Source organism: Primulina huaijiensis, chromosome 15 (genome assembly GCF_012295235.1).
Source record: "Primulina huaijiensis isolate GDHJ02 chromosome 15, ASM1229523v2, whole genome shotgun sequence".
NCBI lineage: Eukaryota > Viridiplantae > Streptophyta > Magnoliopsida > Lamiales > Gesneriaceae > Primulina > Primulina huaijiensis.
The window spans coordinates 23,302,144-23,328,877 of NC_133320.1; the positions used below are offsets into that span (position 1 = coordinate 23,302,144).

General features: G+C 37.5%; 4 protein-coding genes across 7 annotated transcripts; all 4 read right to left on the reverse strand.

Moving 5' to 3' along the window:
- Positions 1–724: 724 nt before the first annotated feature.
- LOC140960532 (phytolongin Phyl2.2-like) lies at positions 725–2,210 on the reverse strand. Its single transcript, XM_073418834.1, has one exon. The coding sequence runs from the start codon at positions 1,878–1,880 to the stop codon at positions 1,071–1,073; it is 810 nt and encodes a 269-aa protein (XP_073274935.1). The 5' UTR covers positions 1,881–2,210; the 3' UTR covers positions 725–1,070.
- A 5,935-nt stretch (positions 2,211–8,145) lies between these two features.
- Positions 8,146–11,487, reverse strand: LOC140959831 (PP2A regulatory subunit TAP46). Of its 2 annotated transcripts, none has more exons than XM_073417854.1 (10): positions 11,297–11,487; positions 11,036–11,116; positions 10,813–10,935; positions 10,512–10,598; positions 10,309–10,413; positions 10,049–10,210; positions 9,394–9,429; positions 9,227–9,298; positions 8,640–8,920; positions 8,146–8,537 (listed from the first exon to the last, which is right to left on the reverse strand). In XM_073417854.1, exons 2-10 carry the CDS (start codon positions 11,114–11,116, stop codon positions 8,288–8,290), a joined length of 1,197 nt encoding a protein of 398 aa, XP_073273955.1. In that variant the 5' UTR covers positions 11,297–11,487; the 3' UTR covers positions 8,146–8,287. The 2 variants fall into 2 exon arrangements, with proteins under 2 accessions (XP_073273955.1, XP_073273954.1); XM_073417853.1 differs by having other exon boundaries at positions 11,036–11,157; positions 11,297–11,477.
- Positions 11,488–13,380: 1,893 nt separating this feature from the next.
- Positions 13,381–15,447, reverse strand: LOC140959639 (uncharacterized). The gene is made up of 4 exons (XM_073417568.1): positions 15,097–15,447; positions 14,195–14,267; positions 14,044–14,099; positions 13,381–13,634 (listed from the first exon to the last, which is right to left on the reverse strand). Exons 1-4 carry the CDS (start codon positions 15,141–15,143, stop codon positions 13,520–13,522), a joined length of 291 nt encoding a protein of 96 aa, XP_073273669.1. The 5' UTR covers positions 15,144–15,447; the 3' UTR covers positions 13,381–13,519.
- Positions 15,448–15,690: 243 nt separating this feature from the next.
- Positions 15,691–18,926, reverse strand: LOC140959773 (uncharacterized). Of its 3 annotated transcripts, none has more exons than XM_073417784.1 (3): positions 18,911–18,926; positions 17,099–18,011; positions 15,691–16,413 (listed from the first exon to the last, which is right to left on the reverse strand). In XM_073417784.1, the coding sequence occupies exons 2-3, from the start codon at positions 17,482–17,484 to the stop codon at positions 16,149–16,151; spliced, it is 651 nt and encodes a 216-aa protein (XP_073273885.1). In that variant the 5' UTR covers positions 17,485–18,011; positions 18,911–18,926; the 3' UTR covers positions 15,691–16,148. The 3 variants fall into 3 exon arrangements, with proteins under 3 accessions (XP_073273885.1, XP_073273884.1, XP_073273886.1); XM_073417783.1 differs by lacking the exon at positions 18,911–18,926 and adding an exon at positions 18,240–18,851; XM_073417785.1 differs by lacking the exon at positions 18,911–18,926 and having other exon boundaries at positions 15,697–16,401; positions 17,099–18,849.
- Positions 18,927–26,734: the final 7,808 nt, after the last annotated feature.

Consider the following 26,734-nt stretch of genomic DNA (forward strand, 5'->3'; position numbering starts at 1 on the left):
TTTGGACGTGCAAGTATACCAACAGCTAACGCGTCACAGTAAGTTTAGGACACAAGAAAATTGACACTGATCTCCTTAGATTAACATGAAGTGAATGCAGAATCAATCTGAGTATTCGGCTATCCAAGAAACTCACATAACCAAAAACTGAAGTTTGATAGCCCCAACAAAGCTAAGGTGTCGCACGGTACCAGAGCATCAACATTGTTATCGATTAACAATAAGAAGGATAACGTCCAAGTTCCAACTTTAAGCTGCTGGAAAAATTTCGAAGTGAGCCAGAAATGTATCTCTTGACCATCTCCAGTCACGGATTGTTTCGCTAATGATTAATGAAGATGCATGCTAGGGCAATATTTCTAACTTCACTCGTATAAATTTTACGCATGGAATCCATGGAAAAATGCATTAAGGGCTTCGATGGAATCAAAACATTGCCTTGAAGTGAATAACCTATCTTGGACACTATATAAGGATCTAGATGAAATGGCTATTTTAAAAGTCTTGGCAATAATAAATCAAGAAGTAAGCAAAAAACAAGTGACATTTAGTCCATTTTCGTCATGATGCATAAACCTTAACAATAACCAAACACATCACCTAGACTAAGATTCAAAAAACACTGAAACTCCGAAGAGCCGAGTTAATTGCATTTCTAGACGAACATACGAATTCGACTCCAACAATGAAACCACTAAAAAGCCATAGGTAAGACTCAGACAAATAAAAATAAACAATATAAAAACCAATTCATTGCACACCAACAAAGTTCAAGAAAATATACAGAATCCACCGCCTTGCATATGAATTCTATACAACACCTACTATACACACTGAAGAAGCCTTCAACACAAAATGTTTACAACAACAGCATAAATCAACTTGTCATGTGCTATCACACAGATTTGATTGTCATTGGTAAAAAAAAAAAAATCAACTTTACCAGCAAACGCTAAAAAACCACATTTTGCGGTCGATTTGCATCAAAATCTGCCAATGCATCTTATCTGTGTAACACAAAAACAAGACAAAAAAAAAACCTTTGATGTTTTTCCAAATTTGTTCAGCTGTCAGCGGTCAACGCATTTAAACCCACTGCAAACCCACAACCAGACTGCAAACAAGATGGTGCAAATGATCAGATCTAGGGACAAAACAATCCAAACTTGCTTTTTCCAAACATTCTTTGCCTTGTGATGGTTGTGGAGCCCCAATAATTCTGTAGAATACACTCCATTCTTGTGCATAACAAGAGAAAATTCTCGGCCAGATCCTATCCCATGATTTTCATTTTCTTCACAAACTCGGTTTTCTCCTTTTTCGGTGTTCATTCTTCCGTTTTCCTTGAATTCTCCGAACCACTTTTTCTTGATCATCTTGAACCTCATGGCAGCATCCGAATTATGTCTTCCCACCGAACGGGACCCCGACCACAACATCCTGTTTGGATTCATTCTCATCCCCCTGGGAGACCCAAAGCCCTCCACTTCTGTGCCGAGAGCAGGACCTAGAAGTTGATGGAAAACCGGGTTAAATTCACCTTGAAAACAATGTGAGCTCAAATGCTCCAACCTCTTTTTCCCCGGATCCCCGTTAATAACGTCCTCAAAAGACTCTCTCACGCTTTTCAAAAATGCCAAACCTTCCGAATTCTCCAATTTCACATCGAAAATGGCGAAATAAACAAAAGGTTCCTCAATCAAGAAAGAGTAGGTGCGGGAGCGGACGGTGTGGGAGAAGGTGGAATGAAAAGCCGGAGTCTTTTCCAAACATTTCGCGGCAAGAGCACCTAGGGTCTCGTCCCTGGAATTGAACTCCGCCAAAACGGTGGTGCCCTTCGCAATGCAGGAGTAGTGTAGCACATCCGGATGCAGCACCATCGTACAAAACCAATGCAACCCTTAATACCCAAAAAAAAAAAATTAAATTCTTATTTCGTAATCCCCTTTTCGTTTCTATTCCTTCAAAAGGAAAACCCAATTGGATGGTTGCTTCAAGTACGTATACAATTGTGGGTATATCGAATCGACCCCTTTGAGCTCGGGCAACATGCGGAAACGGCGTCGAAAACGCCGAAAGAAACAACTCTAGGGATTGGGAGAAGCCGCTTCAGCCGCCGGAAAAGGAGAAGAAGCCTCGAACAACTTCTCCATTGGCAGGTGTGGGCTGGTGGGGACGGTGCGATCTTATCAGTAATTATTTTTCTCTTATTTTAATTAAAATATGTTTTTGTAATTATCTTTAAATTTATTCAAAGCAATCCATAAATTTTTTAATTTACATTAATTTATTTATTTCTAATAACAATATATTATATGAAAACAAATGGATATAACTTCGAAGAGTACCTGAGTTTGGTCCACCATACTCCATAACAACCGGATTGATCGTGAGTTATTACATAATTTGTATTTGAATATTTAATTTAAGCTAATAAAATAAGAATTGATATGATATCTTAAACAAATACAACTTCAAAACTAAAGAAAGACCACGAGAAACTTGAAGAAATAAAATATCAACATTATTATGTATATACAAATCAGTAGGAGTTTAAATATCATGGAATTTTAAAATAAAATATGTTGGAAATTTGTAACAAAATTATGAAAATGCTTTGTCGGTAGGCAAAGTCAGTTGTGCATTAAATGCACAAGGCTGGCACCAAAATTTGAAACGGAATAGGTACGCGGTTTCACACGGTCAAGGGGCTCTATAAATAGAGCTCCCCTTTCATTCTGAAAGCATCCCTTCTTCGAGTTTTCTCTCATCTTATAAGCATTTGAGTGCTTAGTTCTATAATATTTGTGAGGTGTTTTGTTCTCCTGTATTAAGAGAGTGTGTTCTCTTTGGAAACACAGTGAGTGAGTTGTACACCACAAAATATTATAGTGGAAATTCTTTTCATCTTGCCCGTGGTTTTTCGTCTAATAATTTTAGGGGTTTTCCACGTAAATCTCGGTGTCCAGTTTATTCTTTATTTTCGGGTTTTATTATCTCAAATTACCGCAAGTGGTATCAGAGCCTGGTTTAAAATTTCTTAAAATTCTGAGTATGCTCTGTGGTTGCAGTCTAGACTGATCTTCCACATCAGAAAAGATTTTTTGAGATTTATTATTTAAGGCGGGATTATTTTGTCCAGTCTACTAAAATTTTTGTAGACATAATGGCGGGACGGTACGAGATAGCAAAGTTCAACGGAAGCAATTTTATGCTGTGAAAAATAAAGATACAAGCAGTTTTAAGAAAGGAGAATTGCTTGGCGGCTATTGGAGATAGACCGGTGGAGATTACGGATGATGGAAAGTGGAATGAGATGAATGATAATGTTGTTGCCAATTTACACTTGGCTATAGCAGACGAAGTATTGTCAAGTATCTCTGAGATAAAAACAGCAAAAATTATCTGGGATACTCTGACAAAGATGTACGAGGTCAAGTCGCTACACAACATGATTTTCCTAAAGAGAAGGATTTATACTCTTCGGATGGCGGAATCCTCATCGATGACTGACCATATCAACACACTAAATACTCCATTTGCCCAACTCACTTCCATGGGGCATAAAATAGGGGAAAATGAACGTGCGGAGCTTCTACTTCAAAGTCTACCAGATTCATATGATCAACTTATCATCAACATTACCAACAATATTCTTATGGGCTTTCTAAGATTCGATGATGTCTTAACTGCGGTTCTCGGTGAAGAAAGCCGGCACAAGAATAAGGAAGATAGGTTGGTAACATCGAAGCAGGCGGAGGCTTTACCGATGATAAGAGGAAAATTTATGGACTGTGACTCCAGTGGGAGCCAAAGACGAGGTAGATCAAAGTCGAGAAGTAAGAAGAAAAATATTTACTGCTTTAAATGTGGCGGTAAAAGGCACTTCAAGAAAGAGTGTACGAGTATCGATAAGAGTTCTCAAGGAAATGTGGCCAGTACTTCAGGCAGTGGTGCAATATTATTCAGCGAAGCAGCAACAGTTGCAGAAGGCAGACACAAATTTTGTGACACATGGATTATGGATTCAGGAGCAACGTGGCACATGACGTCTCGGAGAGAATGGTTTGATAATTATGAACCAGTCTCAGGAGGATCTGTATTCATGGGAAATGATCATGCCTTGGAAATCGATGGGGTCGGTACTATCAAAATTAAAATGTTTGATGGCATCATTCGCACCATATAGGAGGTACGGCATGTGAAAGGACTGACGAAAAATCTTTTGTCCTTGAGGCAATTGGATGACATCGGGTGCAAAACTCGTATCGAGAATGGGATCATGAAAATTGTGAAAGGCGCGCTTGTGGTTATGAAGCGGAAAAGGTTGCTGCAAATCTGTATGTACTTTTGGGAGAAACACACAAAGAGGCAGAACTAGTTGTTGCATCAAATGGTTCAGGAGAAGAATTAACAGTGTTATGGCATAGAAAGCTCGGACATATGTCAGAACGGGAGTTGAAAATTCTCTCAGAACGGAAGCTGTTGCCGGGACTTACAAAAGTGTCACTACCCTTTTGTGAGCATTGTGTTACCAGTAAACAACACAGATTAAAGTTTGACATTTCTACTGCCAGGAGCAAAAGCATGTTGGAGCTGATTCATTCGAATGTTTGGCAAGCACCGGTTGTATCCCTAGGAAGACCGAGATATTTTGTCTCGTTCATTGATGATTTTTCTAGGAGATGTTGGGTGTATCCAATCAAGAAGAAATCAGATGTTTTCCAGATCTTCAAAGATTTCAAAGCGCGGGTTGAACTTGATTCTGAGAAGTAAATCAAGTGTCTGAGAACTGATAATGGAGGAGAATATACCAGTGACAAATTTGATGCATATTGTCAACATGAGGGCATTAAAAGACAGTTCACAACGGCTTACATACCTCAACAGAATGGAGTGGCGGAGCGGATGAACAGGACCTTGTTGGACAGAACAAGAGCTAGGTTGAGGACTGCGGGTCTAGCCAAGTCATTTTGGGCGGAAGCAGTCAAAACCGCTTGTTATATTATCAATCGTTCTCCTTCAGTGGCGATTGATCTGAAGACTCCGATGGAGATGTGGACAGGGAAACCGACAGATTATTCTCATTTGCATACATTTGGAAGTCCGGTGTACGTTCTGTACAATGAACAAGAAAGATCGAAGTTGGATTCGAAATCCAGAAAATGTATCTTCTTGGGTTATGCTGATGGAGTAAAGGGGTTTCGCTTGTGAGATCCTAATGTTCACAAGCTTGTCATCAGCAGGGATGTTATCTTCGAGGAAGATAAAGTAAAGGGAGACAAAGACACACCGAATTCAGAAACTACTATATTTCAGGTGGAAAATAAGACGGACGAAGGTCAAGTTTCTTGTGAAGCAGTACCAGAGCATGAAGAACAAGAACAAGTTGAGTCTGAAGTTTCCAATGTGAGGCAGTCAACTCGAGACAGAAGACCACCAGGTTGGCTTTCAGATTATGTCACTGAAAGCAATATTGCATATTGTCTATTATCAGAGGATGGTGAGCCATCGAGTTTTCATGAAGCTACTCAAAGCTCGGATGTATCCTTGTGGATGATAGCAATGCAAGAAGAGTTGGAGGCATTAGACAAGAATAAAACTTGGGATCTTGTTACACAACCACGAGGGAGGAAAGCCACTGGAAATAGATGGGTCTATAAGATCAAGCGTGATGGCAATAACCAAGTGGAGCGGTATTGTGCTAGATTGGTGGTAAAAGGGTATGCTCAGAAAGAAGGCATTGACTTTAATAAGATATTTTCTCCTGTGGTCCGGCTTACAACAGTCAGAGTAGTGTTGGCATTGTGTGCGGTGTTTGACCTACATCTAGAACAGCTAGATGTGAAAACAGCGTTTCTTCATGTAGATCTTGAAGAAGAAATTTATATACTCCAGCCAGAAGGTTTTGCGGAAAAAAGGCAAAGAGAACTTGGTTTGTAGGTTGAACAAATCTCTGTACGGTCTCAAACAGGCGCCGAGGTGTTGGTACAAGAGATTTGATTCCTATATCATGAGCCTTAGATACAACATACTGAGTGCAGACCTTTGTACGTATTTCAAGAGGTCTGGTGATGATTATATCATTTTGCTGTTGTATGTGGACGATATGTTGGTAGCAGGCCCCAACAAAGATCGTGTCCAAGGATTGAAGGCACAGTTGGCTAGGGAATTTGATATGAAGGACTTAGGACCAGCAAACAAGATTCTAGGGATACAAGTTTACCGAGACAGAAGTAACAGAAAGATTTGGCTATCCCAGAAAAATTATTTGATGAAAGTTTTGCAACGCTTCAACATGCAAGATAGTAAGCCAATTTCGACCCCTCTTCCTGTTAACTTCAAGTTATCTTCCGAGATGTGTCCTAGCAGTGAAGCAGGGAGGATGGAGATGTCTCGAGTACCATATGCATCAGTAGTGGGAAGTTTGATGTTCGCTATGATCTGTACAAGACCAGACATTACTCAAGCAGTGGGAGCAGTTAGTTGGTATATGGCGAATCTTGGACGAGAGCATTGGAGCACTGTCAAGAGGATCCTTAGATACATTAAGGGTACCTCGAATGCTGCATTATGTTATGGAGGATCGGATTTTACACTCAGGGGCTATGTCGATTCAGATTATGCTGGTGATCCTGATAAAAGGAAATCTACTACTGGTTATGTGTTTACACTTGCAGGGGGAGCAGTAAGCTGGGTTTCAAAACTGCACACAGTTGTGGCGTTATCTACAACAGAGGCAGAATACATGACAGCTACTCAAGCTTGTAAGGAAGCAATATAGATTAAAAGGTTATTGGAGGAGATCGGGCACAAACAAGAGAATGTTCCTTTGTTTTGTGACAGTCAGAGTGCCTTGCACATCGCAAAGAATCCAGTCTTTCATTCCAGGACGAAACACATTGGAGTTCAAGTTCACTTTGTGCGGGAAGTAGTAGAAGAAGGAAGCGTGGATATGCAGAAGATCCATACGAATGATAACATAGCTGATTTTTTGACCAAGCCGGTGAACACTGATAAGTTCGAGTGGTGTAGATCCTCAAGTGGTCTAGCGGAAACGTAAGCAGTAGGGAATGACAAGATTGAAAGGATGTGTGGAGATGTGTTTGATTCTCAATCAAATCTCCAAGTGGGAGAAATGTCGGTAGGCAAAGTCAATTGTGCATTAAATGCACAAGGCTGGCACCAAAATTTGAAACGGAATAGGTACGCGTTTTAAACGCGGTTTCACACGGTCAAGGGGCTCTATAAATAGAGCTCCCCCCTTCATTCTGAAAGCATCCCTTTTTCGAGTTTTCTCTCATCTTATAAGCATTTGAGTGCTTAGTTCTATAATATTTGTGAGGTGTTTTGTTCTCCTGTATTAAGAGAGTGTGTTCTCTTTGGAAACACAGTGAGTAAGTTGTACACCACAAAATATTATAGTGGAAATTCTTTTCATCTTGCCCGTGGTTTTTACTCTAATAATTTTTAGGGGTTTTCCACGTAAATCTCAGTGTCTAGTTTATTCTTTATTTTCGGGTTTTATTATCTCAAATTACCGCAAGTGGGACCAACATGCTTGAGCTATCTATTAATTTTTGCAGGGAGTTATCATACTTTGTGCGATGTCTACATTGTCTCTCTTTATTTATGTCGATTAATTATTTTTCTTCCAAAATTTGGGTGGTTTCTCTACTTTTCTCATTATCCACGATCTTCTCATGTTTGGGCGTTTCTTGATTTATTCAAAGCTTTAAATTCAAGAGCTTCTTTAACTTGTTTGTTGATATAAAATCATGGGCTGAGATAACTAATTATACTCGCATAGTTTTAGCCTAAACACAGTGATTTGAGATTCCAATTATATTAATAGAATTTGTTTTTAATTTTAAATGTATCAGGTTTTGGAAATTCAATAGGATTTTAAAATTGTAACCGGAGATTTTGTTAGCCTAAATCTAAGCAGAAACAAATTATATTGGTAATTTATGATGCATTTGGATTGAATATTTAAAATTCATAATTTTGAATTTATTTAGAAAACTCAAATATATCTTCTCGTAGTCATACTGAATTTCAAATTTTATCTTTTTAAAAAATATATTAATTCAAGAAACAAATATCAGGTGATTTTTCGAACGCACAATACAAAACATACTGAAATGTTCATAATTTATAACAGCAGCACAACAAAACTGGAACTGAATCACTAGGCAGACACGGAAAACCGAAGCAATCATCCGCCAATTTTATTTGTGTAATTCTACTTAGTGACATGATAGAAATTTCAACAATATCTTCAGTCTTAGCCACAGGGTGTGAGCTTCTTATTGCCTGCACCACGAGGGTTGTCATCTTTCCAGTCGTCCCACGCCCTTGCCTTCTCGTGCGCCGCATCATCATCTTCCTCATCGTCCTCGCCTGGTTTTGACTGACGATTATCCTTATACCATGATGAGTTCGCTTCTTCCATGAGCTTTGCATTATTCTCTTGCCATTTGTTCATAATATTCATCTCCTTCAACCCAGCTTCTTCGATACTCATAGTTGGCATTCTGTAAATGCGAACCATATTTATTTATTTTCTTTTCCTTAAGTGCGTGTTCAAAGCGAAAAGTCGATTGATTTTTGAGTTATTAAGACTAGCAGCAGCATACCTGTGATGAGGTTGGAAAACCTGGGCTGCCATCCTCTCTCTCTCGCTTGTTGGGTTTTTGGAAACAAGGCTAGCTGGTCCGAATATCATTGGTTGGTGCTTGTGCTCGTGAAACTGTGACACCTTTGCTCGACCTTCTAAAACATCTTGAGCAAAAGTAGCACATGTAATAGGAGTTGCAGGTGTAGTACATCGAGCCCTTGCCGCAGCATCACGATGCCAGGCTTCAGCTTTGTGGGTGCGCTCATTAAGAGTAGATTGTGAATAGTTGTCGTCCCCTTCCTACAAAAGGCGTAGTATCAATTTGCACGCAGAACATATTGTGAAAGTTGAGTATGGTATATGAAATAAACACAAAGTAGAGGATTCAGGTCACACGAGTAAAACAATGAAATGTAGTATCAAAGCAACCATGAACTTGACAACAGAAGGCCGAGGAAGCACCTATACAGTAGTCACAATGTAAGAGAACGTGAAGGGAACCGAAGGAAATGTTGCCAGACCCGTGGCATATAATTTCATGAAAGAACGCATTCCCAAGACGATGTATGAACAAGATAAAAAAAAAATATATTACCGACTACATACCTTGGACTGGTTCTCCTTTACAGCTAAGAGCATTTCTTCCTCTTTCTTAAGCATCTCCGACAAATCAAACGACTGTTATGGGCATGTGAGTAAGTACCAAGGAAACAAAAGAAAGAAGTTAAAAATACAAAGGACAATTTCCAAAGATCAGAAACATCCAGACCAACCTTACATAGTGCCAAGGCGATGGTGGTCATCCATGCCTGCAGGCATGTAACCAAACAATCATCATTATGATCCATGCAATGGTATGGAGCGAAGGGGAGGAACAAATCAAAACAATGGTTCTTAATTGAGCAGTGTCATTGAAGGGATGCCTCCCTTTTAGAATTAGCGCATTGATTTCAACAATTTTGACAACAATCAGGGAAAAATGTGTTTTAACAAACAATTTAACATGTTTATGCTTCAAAATAGAATAGAAAAGCAAGTATCAGATGGTGACATAGGCAATTGCGAGGGTGAATTTTCCTCATAATACTGACACAGAGGAAAAATAAATGCCCAGCAAAAAATAAGTCTTAAAGCCAACAAGAAAGTGCTGGTGTTAAAAAGAGGTGAATTCTCAGTCCAGATATGTCTGTTCAAGTTATTACGACCATAAAATGGTGAATTCTTCCTCTTTATCATGATTCAGAGCAGCTACATAGATCCGCCACATGTATTCTAATTACAAGCAGCAGTGAAATGTGCATGATAAAAATGTATATTATGTGCTTTTGGCATTAAGAAAAGCCAGGAGACACAGTGTAACTCACACTAGAAACCTATTCTATAAAGAACATCACATTAATTAAAATGAATTCTCAAAAAACAACTTACTTCCCTTTCCTCTTCTCCGTCATCATCCTCTAAATCTTGTTCCCCCCTCTCTATGGGAGTAGATAGTGCAGATGCTCTAGTTGAGCGCCCACGACGTTCCTTCCGTTCCTTTATTTCAAGCAATTTTGACTCAGCCGCTTTTGTGCGTTTGAACCGAGCAATCTGCAGTAGATCCCAAGTATTAGATGCAGAGGAGTACTATCACTTATTCAACAAATGGAACTATGAAGTTCAATGAAAGTCCGAGGAAGAATGCCAACCTTCTTAGCTCTTTGATCAGCAGATGAATTGCTCCTTGATTGCATAGATGATTCCAGTTCATCTTCCGGTACTAGCTCCATAGCTTCACAAAATGAAATAAATTCCTAGAATATGGCCAAATGAAAATTCGACATTCAAAAAATTATCAATAGCTTCCTTGAGCACATGGCCTTATCGTGCGACCAAAATCTAAAACTAGTACCTTTAACTTGGCTAGTGAAGCTTTAAGAATCTGAATCCGGTTCTCCTGTGAATTTTTCTCTGTTAGCTCACCGAGATAATATGGAACCTGCATCAAAGACCATGAGTTAAATACTTTTAAATGATAACTTTCAGACACGACCAATACATCAGATTATCCCAGAAACGAAAATCAGCTCACGTTTTTTATCACATTTGCAAGAAAGTGAGTTTAAAGATTAAAGCGGAAAACAAAACCAGAACATTCACCCATTTAGATTACTTTGCCTTTCATGAAGATTAAAAAAATATTCAACACCTACAAGAAGATATTTGATGTTGGTAGTACTGATATCATCCTTCGTCTCATTAGATGAAAATAACCCCAACTTTCCAATCATATCCTCGCATTTCCTCAAGAGCTCGCAACCGTTTCTCACAGTTTCCTGACAATAATTATTAAAAATGAAACATATACATGAAATCGTACTCAAAGGAAAAGATAGCAGAATATAACACACATCTAATACACAGTCACTCTAAAACCTGTTCGATTGAAGAATCGGAGGCGATTTGGTGAATCTTTTGAGCCTGCTCGAATAGAATTGGCAACGTAATGTCCTCCATCTGTAATTACACAAAGCTGATTAGGTTTTGTTACTCAAGTTCTGAAATTGAAAATGCGAATTTCAATCAGAGGAGATTTCAAGAACTTTGTGTATGTGACTACGTAAATTAATGAACGATCAAAATCAGAAATTCGAGGGTTTGGATATTAGATATTTCAGGTTTAAGAGTCGATTTTACCTGCTGAGTCGCAAAGTTTCCTGCTTCTGCTGCCTCTCCGATTTCACAAGCTACGGTCTAGAATCTCCGGCTGAGAATTCGAGGTGGGGGTGAGGAGATCAGGGTTTCAAATGGGTGAATATTGAATCTCAATTTGGGTTCTTTTATTAAAGGGTTTTAATTGGGTTCCATTTTTTGAAGGGTCGGTTGATGCTGGATTTAACCGGACAACATTAAAAACACAAGGTGACTGTTTTGGCATGTCGACCTAAATGAGAGACTGAATCAGTAATAAACCAAAACTACATGGATGTATTTCTAATATTTTCTTGAGCAAATACCATTTTAAATTTTCTTTTTAAAAAAATCAAATACCATTTTAATTTGACTATGTGCATATATATTAAAAAAATTCAAAGTAAAATTTTTTTTTTTTGAAAAATTTAGATATTCTACTAAAGATACAAATTGTGTTAGATATTCTACTAAAGATACAAATTGTGTATGTGGCCATGTGCGATTATGTCTAATCATGGTTTCATCATAAATTGTACATATAATAAAATCCATCANTATTATACAAATGATCTTTTGAAAAATTATATCTTTTTAATTCATGGAATTTTTAAATTTTGCACATTGGCCAATCGAGACACACAAAACATAATATTTTAGAGATATTACTAATTTATTAAGTATTCATTTATAGAGATTTTCCAATAATATGATTATTGTAGTACTTACCGTCCAGGCATGCTTATCGGTTCCACCGGACCGGTTTCGGACCGGTTCCTACTGGTTATGGGTCCGGTGAGTTCGGAACCGGTCCGAACCGGTTAGGAACCGGTTTGAATCGGTTTCGGTTCCAAGTTGAATTACTTGGAACCAATCCAAACCAAGACCGGTTCGGTGGCTAATAAACCGGTTCCGGTTCGGGTCAAACCGGTTTCGAACTCTAATTTATTATATTTTACTATATAATTAAAATTAGTAATATTAATAGACAATTTTTTATTTAGTATTTTGATTGCAAATAATTGTGATTACATAAAAAAAATTTAACAGAATAACTTAAACATTTATTTTTACAATTGAACATCTAAAATTCATCACGATTTATTAAAATATATTTTGAATATTTTGGATCTTCGTCGGAACTTGAGCTTTGGAATTCGTCGATCGCGCCAGAGGTCCTATTCTTTTTTTCTGCTGCAAACCAATCTTGTAGGCACGTTAGCATGGAAAGTGTTTCTGGCTTTAAATTAGTTCTTTGGTCACCCATGATCCTTCCACATACTGAAAATGCTGATTCGAAAGCAACACTTGAACTTTGAATGGGTAGGACATCTCTTGCAATTGCAGATAACTCTGGATAAAGTTTAGAATTTACCAGGTTCGACTTCATCAAAGTCGGGGATGTAGCCAAAATGTTCACCAAAGTCGGGAGCGTATTCGCCGCCACCACCACGACGGATTGAAGATGATGCCATTGAAATTCGTAATATTTATTTGAGTAAATTACGAAATAATAAATAAATAACAATAAAAATAATACGGATTATAGATAAAATTATAACACAATTATTGAATATATTTGGAAAAATGATAGCAAAGAAATATATTGATTGTAGAGAAATGAGAAGTTGTGAGAAAATTGATATGTGAAATATAAAAAATGACTTGTATTTATAGATGATTTTGAGGGTTAAAAACAAAATAATATTTACAATTTGACCCCCAAATAAAAAAAAAATTCACAATTCATTAGCCGTTGAACGGCTACTGAAATTTAAAAAGGCTGCTGCAAATGCAGCCTCATTTTTTATTTTTTATTTTAAAAAAATTCGGATTATGGGTTTCGGGTCCGGTTCCGGTTCCGGTTCCGGATCCGGGCCGATTCCGGATACGGACCGAAACCGATTCGGAACCAGATCCTGAACCGGTTCAACCCACAAATCAACGGATTGTACATGGTTTCGGGTCCGGTTCTTCCATACCGGTTCCCGTTCCGGACTTAACGGCCTGGTTCCGGGTCGGTTCCGGGTCGAACCGGCCCGTTAAGCATGTACCGTCCAGCCGCCCAAACGTTCTGAAATCTTTGACAATTCCATACTAAGACGTATTTATCATCAAGAAACATATATAATAGGCATTCGTACTGATTATCATCCAAAATCATTATGCAATAACAAGTTCATCAACCATCAAGGCACGAAGTTTTTAAACAACACGACATAATCCATATTACAATGTCATTCCTTGCCCAAATTCTTCTATAGTCTTTGAAGCAAGCGTAAGAACATCAAGAAAAGCACTGTATGACGCACGGAGAAACCTCGCTTCAACTGCCTCGAAATGCCTGTGCATAAAATGAAGAAGGATGTAATATGCCTCTTCAATTCAAACTTTTTCCAGCAAGAAAATATGGAGAAAGAAAAAACAAGAAGAAAATTTTATATTCTATGTGACTTTGATAGTCCCTTATGTTTATGCATGAGATCTTAATCCCAAGGACTCCATAGTTGAGCCATATGCACCTTGCATAAAATTTTCAAGTGTACATCAAAATGCATGTGAACACTGTGACCAATCTTTCAAACAATTATTTACTAAATCATGTTCACCTGTCCTTGTGTCTAAATCTTTCACCCATTATAGCACACATATTTGTTCGATACAGCACACAAAATGACTAAGACCGATACTTTGTAAACAACATAGAAAAAGCTACAAAAAGAATAGGCATCACATAGAGGAAAAAAACTTACACCGAAAGCTTCCCATTGGACACTAACATATGTCTTTTCACCTTGTCAGGTTGTAACTGTTATCACAAACAACAAATTGTCTAAATCTGAATATATTTAAAGCTTGAACATAGACTTTGAAATTTGAAGCAGAGATGATATGCAATGTTACCTCCTTATCAACTGCCAATGCAGTATAGACAATTCGAGCAATTTCCTCTGACCCATAATCTACTTCCAAATTGCTGCAAACAACTCTTGAAGTTAAATTACAATCATGATGCGCATCATTTATTGATCTATTGGATAATAAATAGTCGGCGATGCCATGAAGCAGGTATTGTCTGCATGAGCCGGCATACATAATATTCGCATTCAAATGATCCAATTAAAACAGGAAATAGGAGCACAATAATAAAAGAAATATTTATGCTTAAAACAGTGAGGTTATTGACTCAAAAGCAAGACATTTTTGAGCTAATTTTAGCTCATTTCCCGGTCAATTATGTACAGCCTTGGGTCGTTCTGGCAATGCAAACTGCTTTCTTTGATCCACTGTGAAGACAACGGGATCAAAAGCCTTAATCCATTGCTTTGGTCTTAATACAAGGTTGAAAAACAAAATAAAGTGGATATTTTCCTACATGAATAAATTTTCAGAATAATGCGTGAATGTTCGGAGTCATTGTTTATTGTCATATACTTCTCAAGAAAAGTGAGGATTCTGGGGGTGGGGTAATTCAATATTTAGCAGAAATCTCCGAAGCCCATAAGTGGTGACAATTACCCTTATATTCATCAAATCACATGGCCCACAATCAGAAAGCGACCAAACCCCCACCAAATTCAAGAACATCAACAGCACGCCAAAGAACAACTTTCTGCAATACTAACTAATTGGATCGAAAACCTCACATTATTCACACATGAAGCTCCGAAAGAAGAACAATTACATGCTCAGCAAATGTCTCAATAGAAATCACATTCAGAACCGTAGGTGCCTTCCAAAATAAAACAAATCCCACAAACCTCAAAATACAGATACACAGTGCACAAAAGGTTAAGAAAACTGACCAGATAAATTCCCATTTTCTTGGAGAGATAGAAGCTGCTGTTTCCATATCTCAAGAGCACAGCGAACGAGCTACTTTGGAAATTAAGATATGGTGGAAAGAAAGATACAACTCCGGTGTCTGTCTGTGCAGTAACCTTTCTTGGCAGTCTAGGTCACTGGGTATGTTTGGTGGGTTTGAGGGTTCTTTTTTAATTTTTACTAAATGGGCTGGACCTCTGTTTATAGAAATCAAATGGGCCGTATCTTTTTCGAAGGACTTGATTTAGAACGTGTATGTAATCGCTTATTGCAAGTGTTTTTCAGGTTTACGTATAATTTTTAAATATTTCATTAATTAGAACTTTATATATATATATATATATATATTAGTATTATGATTATTTTTGCTGTCTTTTCTTGAATCTCGGGTGGAGCTTTTGTTTTAAAAGGACAATGACAACAGCAATTTTGATTCCCCAATCATCTGCTTTTATTTTTCTTGTATCAATTCAATTAAAATTTCATAAAAAAATTTGTAAGCTGAGGGGGCTGTAATTTGCAAGATTATGACAAAAAATATTTTATTACTGGAAATAAGAATTGATATAATGAAACATAGACAGCAAGTTACATAACATTATGTTTAACAAATAAAGTTACATCCATATACTTGCAACACAAGCATACGTAGTAATTCTAAACATGCATGTACAAAATGGCCACTTTTTTACCTTTACAAGCAAAACGAGACCAATTCCCCAAGCAAGCCAAACATATGAACCACCACACTCCATATCATCTATACACAGTAATATTACCCAACATCCACATCCGTATGTTACATATTAGTGACAGAAACTGGGTTTACACAGAATCCATGGTTTAGAAAGCTGAAAAAAGCCATTCGATGGTCCAACCGACAAGCAAACCAGTACCAACAAGGCTCAATCCTAGTGTGAAAGCAAAAGCACGGTTGCATATGCGACACCCACCTTTACCCGGCTTCTTTTTTCTGATCTTTTCCCAATACCATGCTTTTAACTGATGGGAGGTGAATTTCATGCGCGCATGTTCAAGGCAAAGTGTCTCGATTTTCAAAATTCGGATCCACTGCTTCTAAGCAAACAGGTAACATGCCTGTCTGAAAAAAAAGTTCCATTATGCGGCCCTTCTCGTCACAAGCATCATGTGCTAACTTCTCGGCTTCTCTTGCACGTGTTTGAGAATGGCAGAGTGCCTCTAAAAGCTGAGTTTTGTTGAGGTCAAAACTTTCTTGTCCCGGGGTAACTGATGAATCGACTTTGATTGTACCCAAGTTGCCATTGCTGTTGGAATGACTGAGAAATAAATTACCAAGTTAGTAACTAACATGGTTAACAAGGTGGCAAAAAGAAAAAAAAATCACCTTCAATTTCTTTCTCGTGATTCAATTCATGCATGGGAAGAGGGCGGGAGGTGCTTTTCAAATTGCAATTATTAACTCAGCGAAAGATCAGTATTGGCTTGAACAATTCTCCAAATTTTTCTAAAAAACAATATAAATATGACATGTGGCAAAAAAAAAAAAATCAAAGTAAAGTGTAATTATACATGTCAAGCGTGAGCCTAGTCATACTCCATGTCATATGATCAATTTCCTTTTCCCCATACATAATTTCTACTGTCCCCTCTTTTAATCCCGAATTTCATGACAAGCAAAGCCATAATATTATCTCCAGTGTTAGATATACAGCTAATAGCACTTGAAGCATCCCTGTTTTTTCCATAAACTCGTGCATGGGGCGCATAAATTTGATAGCAGCTACAAAAAATTAGAAATCTTCAACTATGGTTATCATATCCATCAGAAGAAAGAAAAGGAAGAATACCCATACATTTTAGGCAGGCAATGAACCATACACCAATCTAGACTAGTAAGAGTAAATACCAATTCATCAAACTTCTAACTGCAGATCTAACTTCATACTAAAGTAAAAAGGGGTAAACATTGTCACCTCAAATGTAAATTTCCTGAGTCATTACCTGAATGTTCCATCCGAAACTTGAAATGTACACTCCACTAATCCTTCATCTTTTCCTTGAGAACAGTCAGCCACACGCAAAACCTTCGCCTTTGTATTTGCCATTTGTTCTTTTACCAGGTCAAAATAGTTTACAAAATTATCTGACCCCTTCTCTAAATGCAAGGCCTGAGGTTCTGGAAGATCACGAGTTCTGATGTGGGAAGATGACCTCCGAGAAATAAAGGATGCTAGGTCATCTTTATCAGCTGAATGCCACCATGGTTCAATCTTCATAAATTCGCTCCACTGAGAATCCAGATCAGAGCAATTTTTCTCTGGCCGTTCACGGTCCAAGTACATTAAATTAGCATTTGAGTGCCAGGACTCTTTCAAGTCCTTGCTCATTGGCGCCCTTCCTAAACTCTCATCAGCAATGGACTCAAGTTCCTGCAACCATCTTGATTGCTTTTGGCATTAGAACAACAATTCTCTGATGGCTTGTCCAAACAACAAGAAGCAGAATTTTTGGAACAGTTTGCACAATATTCCTCAATAAGCTGGTTCTCTCCACTTACTTTTGCATTTTCATCAACATACCGAGCGCTCATAAGTGTGACATCCGGTTCCGGCACGTTTGTTTGGTCACAGGAATAAATTTTCCAAAGATTTTCATGGTTTAACAACAATTTGTTGCCATGCAAAAAATCATGACTTGAAGAATTACATGTACAAGGCATTTGATCCCGGAAAAAACCATATGACTCATCGGCATTGCCACGTGATAATGGTTTCAACATAGACATGGAGCAGCAATCTATTGAGATATTCTAGCAAAATCTTATGATAAGACACAATGTTTTCAGGTTATCTTCACAAAACCTTGATAGCACGAAACTGGAACAAAATCCAACTCAACTCATAACCACATACAACTGCAGCAAAGTAAAAGAACCAGCAATTAGTTGCAACACAACTTTTATCTCTTGTATGCAAATAGGAAATCGATATAAACAAGACTATAAGAATCCTAAATAAATAAAATGGCTCAGAATTTATAAACCACGCTATCAATAACAGCAATAATACCAATTCCAGAGTAACTGACTCATTACATAGCTTTCCAACATGCATTATTGTAATACAAAGAGCAAAAACATTACCATCGCATAAACATCAATTTCAATGGACCATAGAGAAAAAATAATTAAGGTACCAGCGGACAGTTTCAGATATTCACTCAAGGATCAAGCTCTACGCAAAGATAAGCAGGAGATATAAGCTACACCATACAACGAAGGCAAGAGGAAGTTTATATCTGACTGGAAAATCACCACATTATCTCACATTAATTTTACTCCTCTCAGCAAACTAGCCCAGTGTCAAATTAAAACCACAAGCTCTATTATTGCAAATTCGATCCAATAAGCCACCAAGAACAGCACGACTGAGTGCAATCAATAAGATCACGCAAATCGATTAAATATTTCATTCCATAAATGTGTTTTACTCAGCTCCGCAGTCTATACAATAATTCCCTGAATATTACAAAGGAAAACGCACCTTCTAATACTAGTTACCTAAATTTTTTACCAAAAAAGGAAAAACCCACAAAGAAACTAAAAATTAGGTAAAAACCAAAAGATCAAACACAGAAGGCTACTCAAAACGTTTTAATAAACCAAAACTCGAAAACTTCAACTACCGATCACAAGTCACCCGATATTAACATAAAAATAGAAAGTAAACTCAAGATGTATCAGTGAAACACCAAACGCTACGAAATTTCGACGAATTTGATACAGATAAAATCTAGAACAACGATACAGTTTACATTTTCTCTTTCTTTTTGAGTGTAACAAACAACTGATTACATTTGTCCCAGTCTTCTAGATTTCTTACCAACAAACAGAAAAGAAAAAATATTTTAGATTTCAAGAAAGTTGCTATTTCACAATAGCGTTTTTTAAGTACAAGGAGCAATGAACTCTCTTCCCGTTTTTTAACCTATTAGGGTCCAAAGCCCGTCTTTTGTATCCAATTAAGCCCAAAGACAAGCAGAGGCCCAGAGGCAGTTTACCTTGCATCAAACCGTTAGATCAGTTAAACTAGACCCTACATCATCCATTGTAAACCGATAAACGAACCGGTCAACCCTTCAAATAATTTATAAGGTAGGTAAATATAATTTTTCACGATTTTGTTTTATTATTCAATCTAAAGGTAGCATCGGGATGCTGAAAATGGGGAAACTTTCAAAAAATGTCGTGAATTTTTTGATCCATGATCTTGAATAGGCTATCTATAAATATTTGTGAGTGATGAATGAATGTAATTGATACTCACGGAAAATTTCGGGTCCGATCCCAACGAGCGTCACTAGTTCAGACGTGGTCTTTTAAGATTACCCTGAGCCTGAAATCAAGAATAAGACCGTTAGAAGGGGGCCAGGAGGGTGTCTTGGCGTAGCCCCTCCGACGCTCAAGTCAGAGACTGAGGATATATGGGGGGAGCAGCTAAGGGTGCTGCTGAAAACAATATAGTGAATGAATTAACAGTACGCTCAAACCTGGTATTTATAGGAGAATACATGGGCTTCTCATGGGCCCTGAATATGGGCTCGATCTTGATGGGCTCATCCCTGGGGTATCACCAGTCTCCCCCTCCCGAGTCGAACTGAATCGTAGGTTCAAAGTTCGATTAATTGTGTTGTCCTTGGTTTATCGGCGATGAAGACGTACCATGCCAGAAAAATTAATTTCGTTTGTCGTTAACGAACGATGTTACCACTGCGAAAATTACAGGGATCGACCTGCCTGGTCAGGTCGCGGGGGTTTGGGGGCAACGCTCCCAAAAGCTATTCAGAAACCGCATAATCATTCGCAAGGGAATATCTCAATTGTATCACGTTCGAAATAAAATTCTCAACATACTGGGCGAGAATGTGCAGGCGGAGGGAAGGCTGGTGCAGGGGGGCTATGCTTGGCGAAGCTGGTGCAGGGGCGAGGTGAGAGAGCTTTGGGCGAGAGGAGGTTGATGTGCTTGGGCGAGAAGGGGCGAGGGGCGAGGTGCGAGGGGCGAGGAGAGGATGATGGCGTAGGGCGAGGCGAGGAGGGGCTGTGGCGAGGCTGGAACGTGGGGCGAGCATGCGAAGGGGCATGACGTGCGCACGCCGGGCGAGCGTGTGATGCGCGCTGGGGGTGAAGCGCTAGGGCGTAGACGAGCTGGTGGGCACTCGGGCGAGCTTGTGGCCGGTGGGAGGAGGCGCGCTGCAGGCGCGCGCTTGCGGGCGAGCTTGTGGCTGGTGGGGCGAGGCCCGCTGCAGGCGAGCGCTTGCGGGCGAGCTAGTGAGCACTCGTGGGCGAGCGTGTGGAGGGAGGACGCGCAGGCCCCTGGGCTAGGCTGGAACACGGGGCGAGCAGGGCAAGCGAGGCGTGCTCGGGCAGGGAGGTTGACGGTTTGAGTGAAGGTGAGGGGCTGGCAGGCGAGGTTGAAGGCCTGGCGTGGGCGAGTGCGTCGAGAGGGATTGGGCGAGACGATGGCTCGGGCGAGGCGATTGCTGGGGTGCGCGCGAGGGTGACGGCGAGGTGATACCCCATAGATGGGCCCACTACCTCTGGCCCATCCCTAGCTCAAATGGAAGACAAGCTCATCAAGGGCCCAGGTATTCTCGTATAAATACCAGGTTTGAGCGTATGATAATACATTCAATATATTATTTTCAGCAGCACCCTTAGCTGCTCCCCCCATATATCCTCAGTCTCTTACTTGAGCGTCGAACAGGCTACGCCAGGACACCCTCCTGGCCTCCTTCTAACGGTCTATTCGTGATTTTCAGGCTCAGGACAATTTCAAAACCTGCGTCTAGACTAGTGACACTTGTCAGAATCGGACCCTAAATTTCCCGTGAGTATCAGTAATGTTGATAGATGGTTGTATTCACTCAAACAAATTAACTAAAAAACGATATTCCAGCGTAATTGATGGAGTGTTTTCAAAGATTTTCTATTTATTTGGAAAACGATAATCGATCATACAGTCTTTATAATGTTGTATCTATCTTGAATCCTTGTCATATATCAAATGTGTTTGGTTAGCGGTTGATACAACACTTTACACGATGTATGTTGGTACATTGAAACAATGGTAAATTGCTCAAAAATCTCCAAAATTGCTTTCAGTCCTCGTGTTAGAAAAACTGTGTGTGAGCTCACGTGTCTTCTTTTGGATAAAAATCGATATAAAACATTAAAAATATAGTATTGATACATTATATAAATCAAATATCAAAATTACCATTTTTTTATCTAAGAGCTGACTAATTAACCTACTAATGAATATGTAATTTATGATATTCTTGTTCTCATTCTTGGACCCGGTTTATTTCATCCTACTCATGTGGGCATTGCCCCCATGATAGGATAAATGACCAAGATTTGTCCACACATATATAGGACCCACTTTTTTTTTAAATTGTATGTATGGCAAGATCTTACCCTTTGAAATGAAGTGAGGGTAGTGCACACATAGGTAGGATCTCATCTATCCTTGGACCCTGTCAAATACCAGAAAATGCCTCTACAATCCACCATTATTTCATGGTAGCATGGCATGACCGATGGTATACATCAAATACTTCTAAAATTAAAGTTCAATCCAATTGCAGCACTATGTCACCGGACCATGAAAGAATTGGAGGCCTCACGGATCAGTGCAGCTTGTTGCTTGCTGAGTTGAAAAAACAGGACATGTACGTACTTTAAAAAGTTGTGCCTGTTGCGCAGGTAATTGCACCAATGACAAGCATATTTCGTCCGATCTTCTAGTTCCTTATGAAGCATTAGGGACACACAAAAATTGATCTTGTGAGATCCTTCAATTTTGTGAAAAAGATCTTCAATCATACTTAACTCATAAAAAAATATTAATTTTCATGACAGATATGAGTCGGATTCATCTGTCTCATTGATATAAACAAGTATAAATTTCTCACAAGAGACCTACTCTTAGAGATAAAGGGGATAGAGATCACCTCCTCAATAAAATCATAGCATAGTACCAAAGACTTTGCAACCTGCAGTAAAATAAGCTCCAAAATATTGATCTGCTCATCACGGATTGAGATCAAAAGTTCATTTTCTCCTCAGACATCCTTCGAACTGAGTTTCGAAATTCTTGATGTGAGGAAAAAAAATTTTGTAATACTTTTACCCAGTTAAGACAAAACAACAGCTTGCACCCTGCCTAATTTTCACCTCTGAATGAAGTGTCAACCTAGAAACAATCCCGTGAACAGTCATCTGCTTTACAATAATTTTATGAAAAAAATGCCTAATTAATTGGATGCTAGAGGCAAAGTTAGGAAAGAAAAATGGAATAGTCAGCGAGTATATATAAGTATAATCACTAGCAGTAAAACAGAATGAGAGTATTTTCCTCAACATGGCACGTCGAAATTCCTATAAACCAAACAACCTGTAACGAAGTTAATTTATTTAAATCGAAATGATAGTTCCTTCCTCAGCATAAATCGTGCATAGTGACAAACATTACAATCAAAAAGAGAAATAGGAACGAACTAAACCAGAACAGATCCTACGCCGATATTCATACACCACGAAAATCGAAACCATCATCTTATATGTAAAGAACCAAACTTATAAACATATCAAGTACCCATTCTGGTGTAACTGACACGAGAAATCACAAAGCCACTACCAGGAACAATATTTTTAAGTCTCAAGAAAAGCAAATGAACTCATGCAGCAGCAGCGATTTGTTGGATTAAATATATATTATATATTGGGTTGTAAGGTTTATGAGCTTTCCATGTGAGTAAATGGAAATTTGAGAAGGTGGGTTTGTCCCACATCGAAAAAATAAAGTGGTATAGATGAGTTTATATTGTGTTACACTTTATAAAAGTGTAAAAATGATCGGTAAAGAGGCTTTCTCTCGCGCACGCCGAAAGAGACCTTTCACATGGCCTGATTGTTGGTGCTTCAACTACCCTATTAATGGCAATCTTTGGTGCTTCGGCATCGTCTTGATGCCAATCTTTGGCCTTTCGTATGGCTGCTATCATCATCTATAAATAGAGGACATGCCAAGGTAAAAATGCAAAAATACAAACCAAAAATATCCACTTTCTCCTACGTTTTGCAACATCACTGCGGGTCTGACAGACGTCCAGTTGAAATCTCGAAGCACATACCAAGGGACGAATATGTTTTAAAGAAATTGTACTTGTTACAGGCTTCGGTTTGGTTTTGCTTTTCCTAAACAGTACACTTACTTCAGTTACTGTTTTGTCTTCTCGAGTTCACTTCTACGATTTTGTTATTATTATTTTCGATAACACGATTTAAATGCTAAATATATTGAAGTACAAAGGTTCCCAACCTGCCGACGAACCCAGATCCTAAAACGTAAGCAACTTAAACCACCACCTTCAAATGCAATAAAGATTCAACACTGTACTCAGATACAAATTAATATTTTATTGAGACGTTGATTATTATTCTTTTTTTTTTATCACGAATGCTGAGCCCGGCGACTTGATATTTTGATCATCAAATTTTAGAAAGTGATTTTGTATTTATTTGGTATCTTTTGATTTTTACTTTTTTTTCAAGTCATCTTTTGATATTTTAGGTTAAAGTTTAATTTGATGGAAATGTTATGGAAACCTGATTTTTTTGGGCTTTGAGGCGGAGGAATTAAGTTGAGAAACAACGCCCTGAATTATAAATACTTCGGAAAATTAAAATACAATAATATTCGTTTGCAAGTGATGTACATATATTAAACGACTTTTAATATAAAAAAATCTAAACATTATGTTAAATAAAAAACTTTATATATGATTTTTAAATAGTTTATTAAAATATTTATTAAAACATGACAATATTTCATTATTTCAAGTTTATGATTTTTATAAATACATTTTTTATTGTTGGTGATAAGATATTAATCATTAAAAAATTCAAAAACACAAGGAAAAGTAAGTAAATATAAAAATTGTCGAATTCATATAATATAACTGGTGCAAAGGATCTTTTACCTGAAGAAACCGCTCAGCCGGACCTCCATTTTAACATTGCTTGCCCAAATGAGCATCTCAAAAACGGATTAGAAAACAAGTTGTGATATTCCATTCGGTTTAAGTCCCCCCTTTGGAATACTCATTTGAGCAAGAAACATTATACGAAGGATTTTTTTTTTTAAAAAAAAAAAACCAATTCGTCTCACTTCTCTGGCCTCTGGGTGCAAGAAAAGGAATGTTGGATGGGGTATATGTGCCCACGAAGTAAATAAAGAGGGTATTCAACAACTAGCTGTAGGGATTATTAGCTTGCACTCGACAAAGTGTTTGGTGCCAATTAAGACATGTGGAAACATACGTGCATATTTTAGTACAAATTATGAATGAATAGTTGTAAAAGATGACTTGCGAGGAGATGCGTGTCATCGAAAAAAATTGTAATAAAACAATGAAACTAGAGATTGGAATGTTAGCTGGGGAAATGCCAAAAACATATCTTACTTGGTAGTTAGACTCGTGAATGGCAGATAAAAACACGGGCCGAGTATTCTTCGTTGCTAACAATATTCTTCAATTCGTCTTGTCCTTTTTATTTTTAATTTTTTTTTAATGAATTCTATATTTATAATTTAATAATCTGAACATTATGCATGGATGGAATTCGTAATATAAAACCTTGTTTGAGATATGGTTAAATTTAAGTTACGATAACACGAGTATTCTGATAAAATTGTGAATACAAATTTAAGATTAAATGCAAAATCTTTAAATATCTGTTTAATCTAACAAATAAGTACTTGTGTTTAATACATAGATAGATCTAGAGACTAGACATGACCAAATTGAGTGCATCAAGACACCCTCCCTTGCTGCTAATAGCTCCGCAACGAAAGGTGAAAATACTCGAAGATCGAGCAATTAGCACAATTCCCGAATCATCACGAGCCACAACTCCCACACCAAAGTGCCTTGAGCCTTCGTAGACCGCAGCGTCAACATATCATGTCTTGATGGTTCCAAGGGGAGGTATGCTCCAGAAAAGAGACCGTGAAGGTGAGGGAGACGGATTGGGTAGCAAAGATTGCCGAGAAGTATATTGATTCCAGTTCAGTTTAAACGGATTTTCGGTCGGTTTTTATTTTCATCGTTTGCAATTTTGGTTTAAAAGTAAAAATCCGTGAAAATTGAACCTACTGTTCAATATATATTAAAATCGCAACGTCTTCCAAATGTTAAGGCATTGATTCGGTAATTTTTCACTCTTGCACGAGAATTTTAAAGTTTTTTTTACTAAAGAAGAACAAATAATTTATAGATTTTATCTAGGACATATTTAAAAATACTTATGTTATACTTTAGGAGTTTGAGAGAAGAATTTTGGAAAAATATTTGAAGCATAGACAAACAAAAATTTTATTGCAATTGTCAGTTCATTAAAAAAAATAAAAAAAAACAAATTAATATTTTAATTTAGAATATAATATAATGATTAATTAAGGAAAACTTTGGATTGTGAGTTTTGTTATGTCACACATCAGTGGAATTTAACATAAACATCACATTTCCATCAACATCAGCTTTTATTTTTAGGAAAAATATTCCTAATTTTCTTTCAAACTCTTCTTTGAATAAAAATTATGCCTCATGAATTTGAGAGTGTCTTTTGGATCTCCACATTCTTGAGTTAGTTATGACTCATTATTGTGAAAGTGTCTTTTGACATTCCACATTCTTAAGTTAATTGAAGACTTTTGGCTCTTCATGTTCTCGAGTTAATGGAAAGATTAATCGAGTTAATTAATTTTGCATGATTCTTGGTGTGCATTTTGGGGCTTATAAATAGTGTATTCATTTCCTCATTTCAAATGCATGAAAATCTTATCTCTTTCAATCATTCTCTTGCATTTCATATTGTTAGCTTTCCATTTGACATCTGTTAAATTTTGGTGATAAAGTAAAGGTACGTTTTCAGTTCGTCGTTGTAGTGATTCGTGCTAAGTCACTGCTGGTCTAGTTGTTCATTTGTATCCTGGAAAACAGACGTTCAAGACGATGTATTTCATATCCATTAATCTTAAATATATTCAAACGTATTTTTATAATATATTTATATAATATTCAAGTTAATCAAGATGAGTTTCAAGTTCATCTAATAATTTTTGTATTACTAATATATAAATAAATAAATTAATTATTCCACTATATATAATAATATTATAATAAAAATTCAATAATTTCAAAATCATTTATCCAAAATTCACTTTCCCATTTTTTTAAGGTAAAACTTAATCATTGGTTTAGTGGGGGGTTTTTATGTACTATATAATATAAGATTCGGTACCATGATTTTTCATAATGTTTGACTTAGCTCGTTTATTTATTTATAGAACTCTAAAATTTTATTCTCACATTCCAATTTTATGATTTAAATACTATAAAAAAAATTATAAGTATAGAATACGAGAATAAATTTTTGAAAAATTAATCATAACTAATTAATTTTTATCATCGCCGTAATCATTTTCATCATCGTCATTATTATATTTGAGATATCGGCCCAAATACATGTTGATGTGGTCCAACCCATCAAAAAAGCCCATTTGTATTTTGAAC

Excerpts from the sequence above, each read along its gene's own strand:
- LOC140960532 (XM_073418834.1), bottom strand. The coding sequence starts at position 1,880 with ATGGTGCTGCATCCGGATGTGCTACACTACTCCTGCATTGCGAAGGGC.
- LOC140959831 (XM_073417854.1), bottom strand. The coding sequence starts at position 11,116 with ATGGAGGACATTACGTTGCCAATTCTATTCGAGCAGGCTCAAAAGATT. Across the intron at positions 9,430-10,048 it reads ACGGAGAAGAGGAAAGGGAA|GCATGGATGACCACCATCGC; the intron begins GTAAGTTGTTTT and ends ACATGCCTGCAG. Across the intron at positions 8,921-9,226 it reads TAAAGGAGAACCAGTCCAAG|GAAGGGGACGACAACTATTC; the intron begins GTATGTAGTCGG and ends CGCCTTTTGTAG.
- LOC140959639 (XM_073417568.1), bottom strand. The coding sequence starts at position 15,143 with ATGGAAACAGCAGCTTCTATCTCTCCAAGAAAATGGGAATTTATCTG. Across the intron at positions 14,268-15,096 it reads AGAAAATGGGAATTTATCTG|CAATTTGGAAGTAGATTATG; the intron begins GTCAGTTTTCTT and ends AGTTGTTTGCAG. Across the intron at positions 13,635-14,043 it reads TCCAATGGGAAGCTTTCGGT|GCATTTCGAGGCAGTTGAAG; the intron begins GTAAGTTTTTTT and ends TTTTATGCACAG.
- LOC140959773 (XM_073417784.1), bottom strand. The coding sequence starts at position 17,484 with ATGAGCAAGGACTTGAAAGAGTCCTGGCACTCAAATGCTAATTTAATG. Across the intron at positions 16,414-17,098 it reads GTTTCGGATGGAACATTCAG|TCATTCCAACAGCAATGGCA; the intron begins GTAATGACTCAG and ends TTTATTTCTCAG.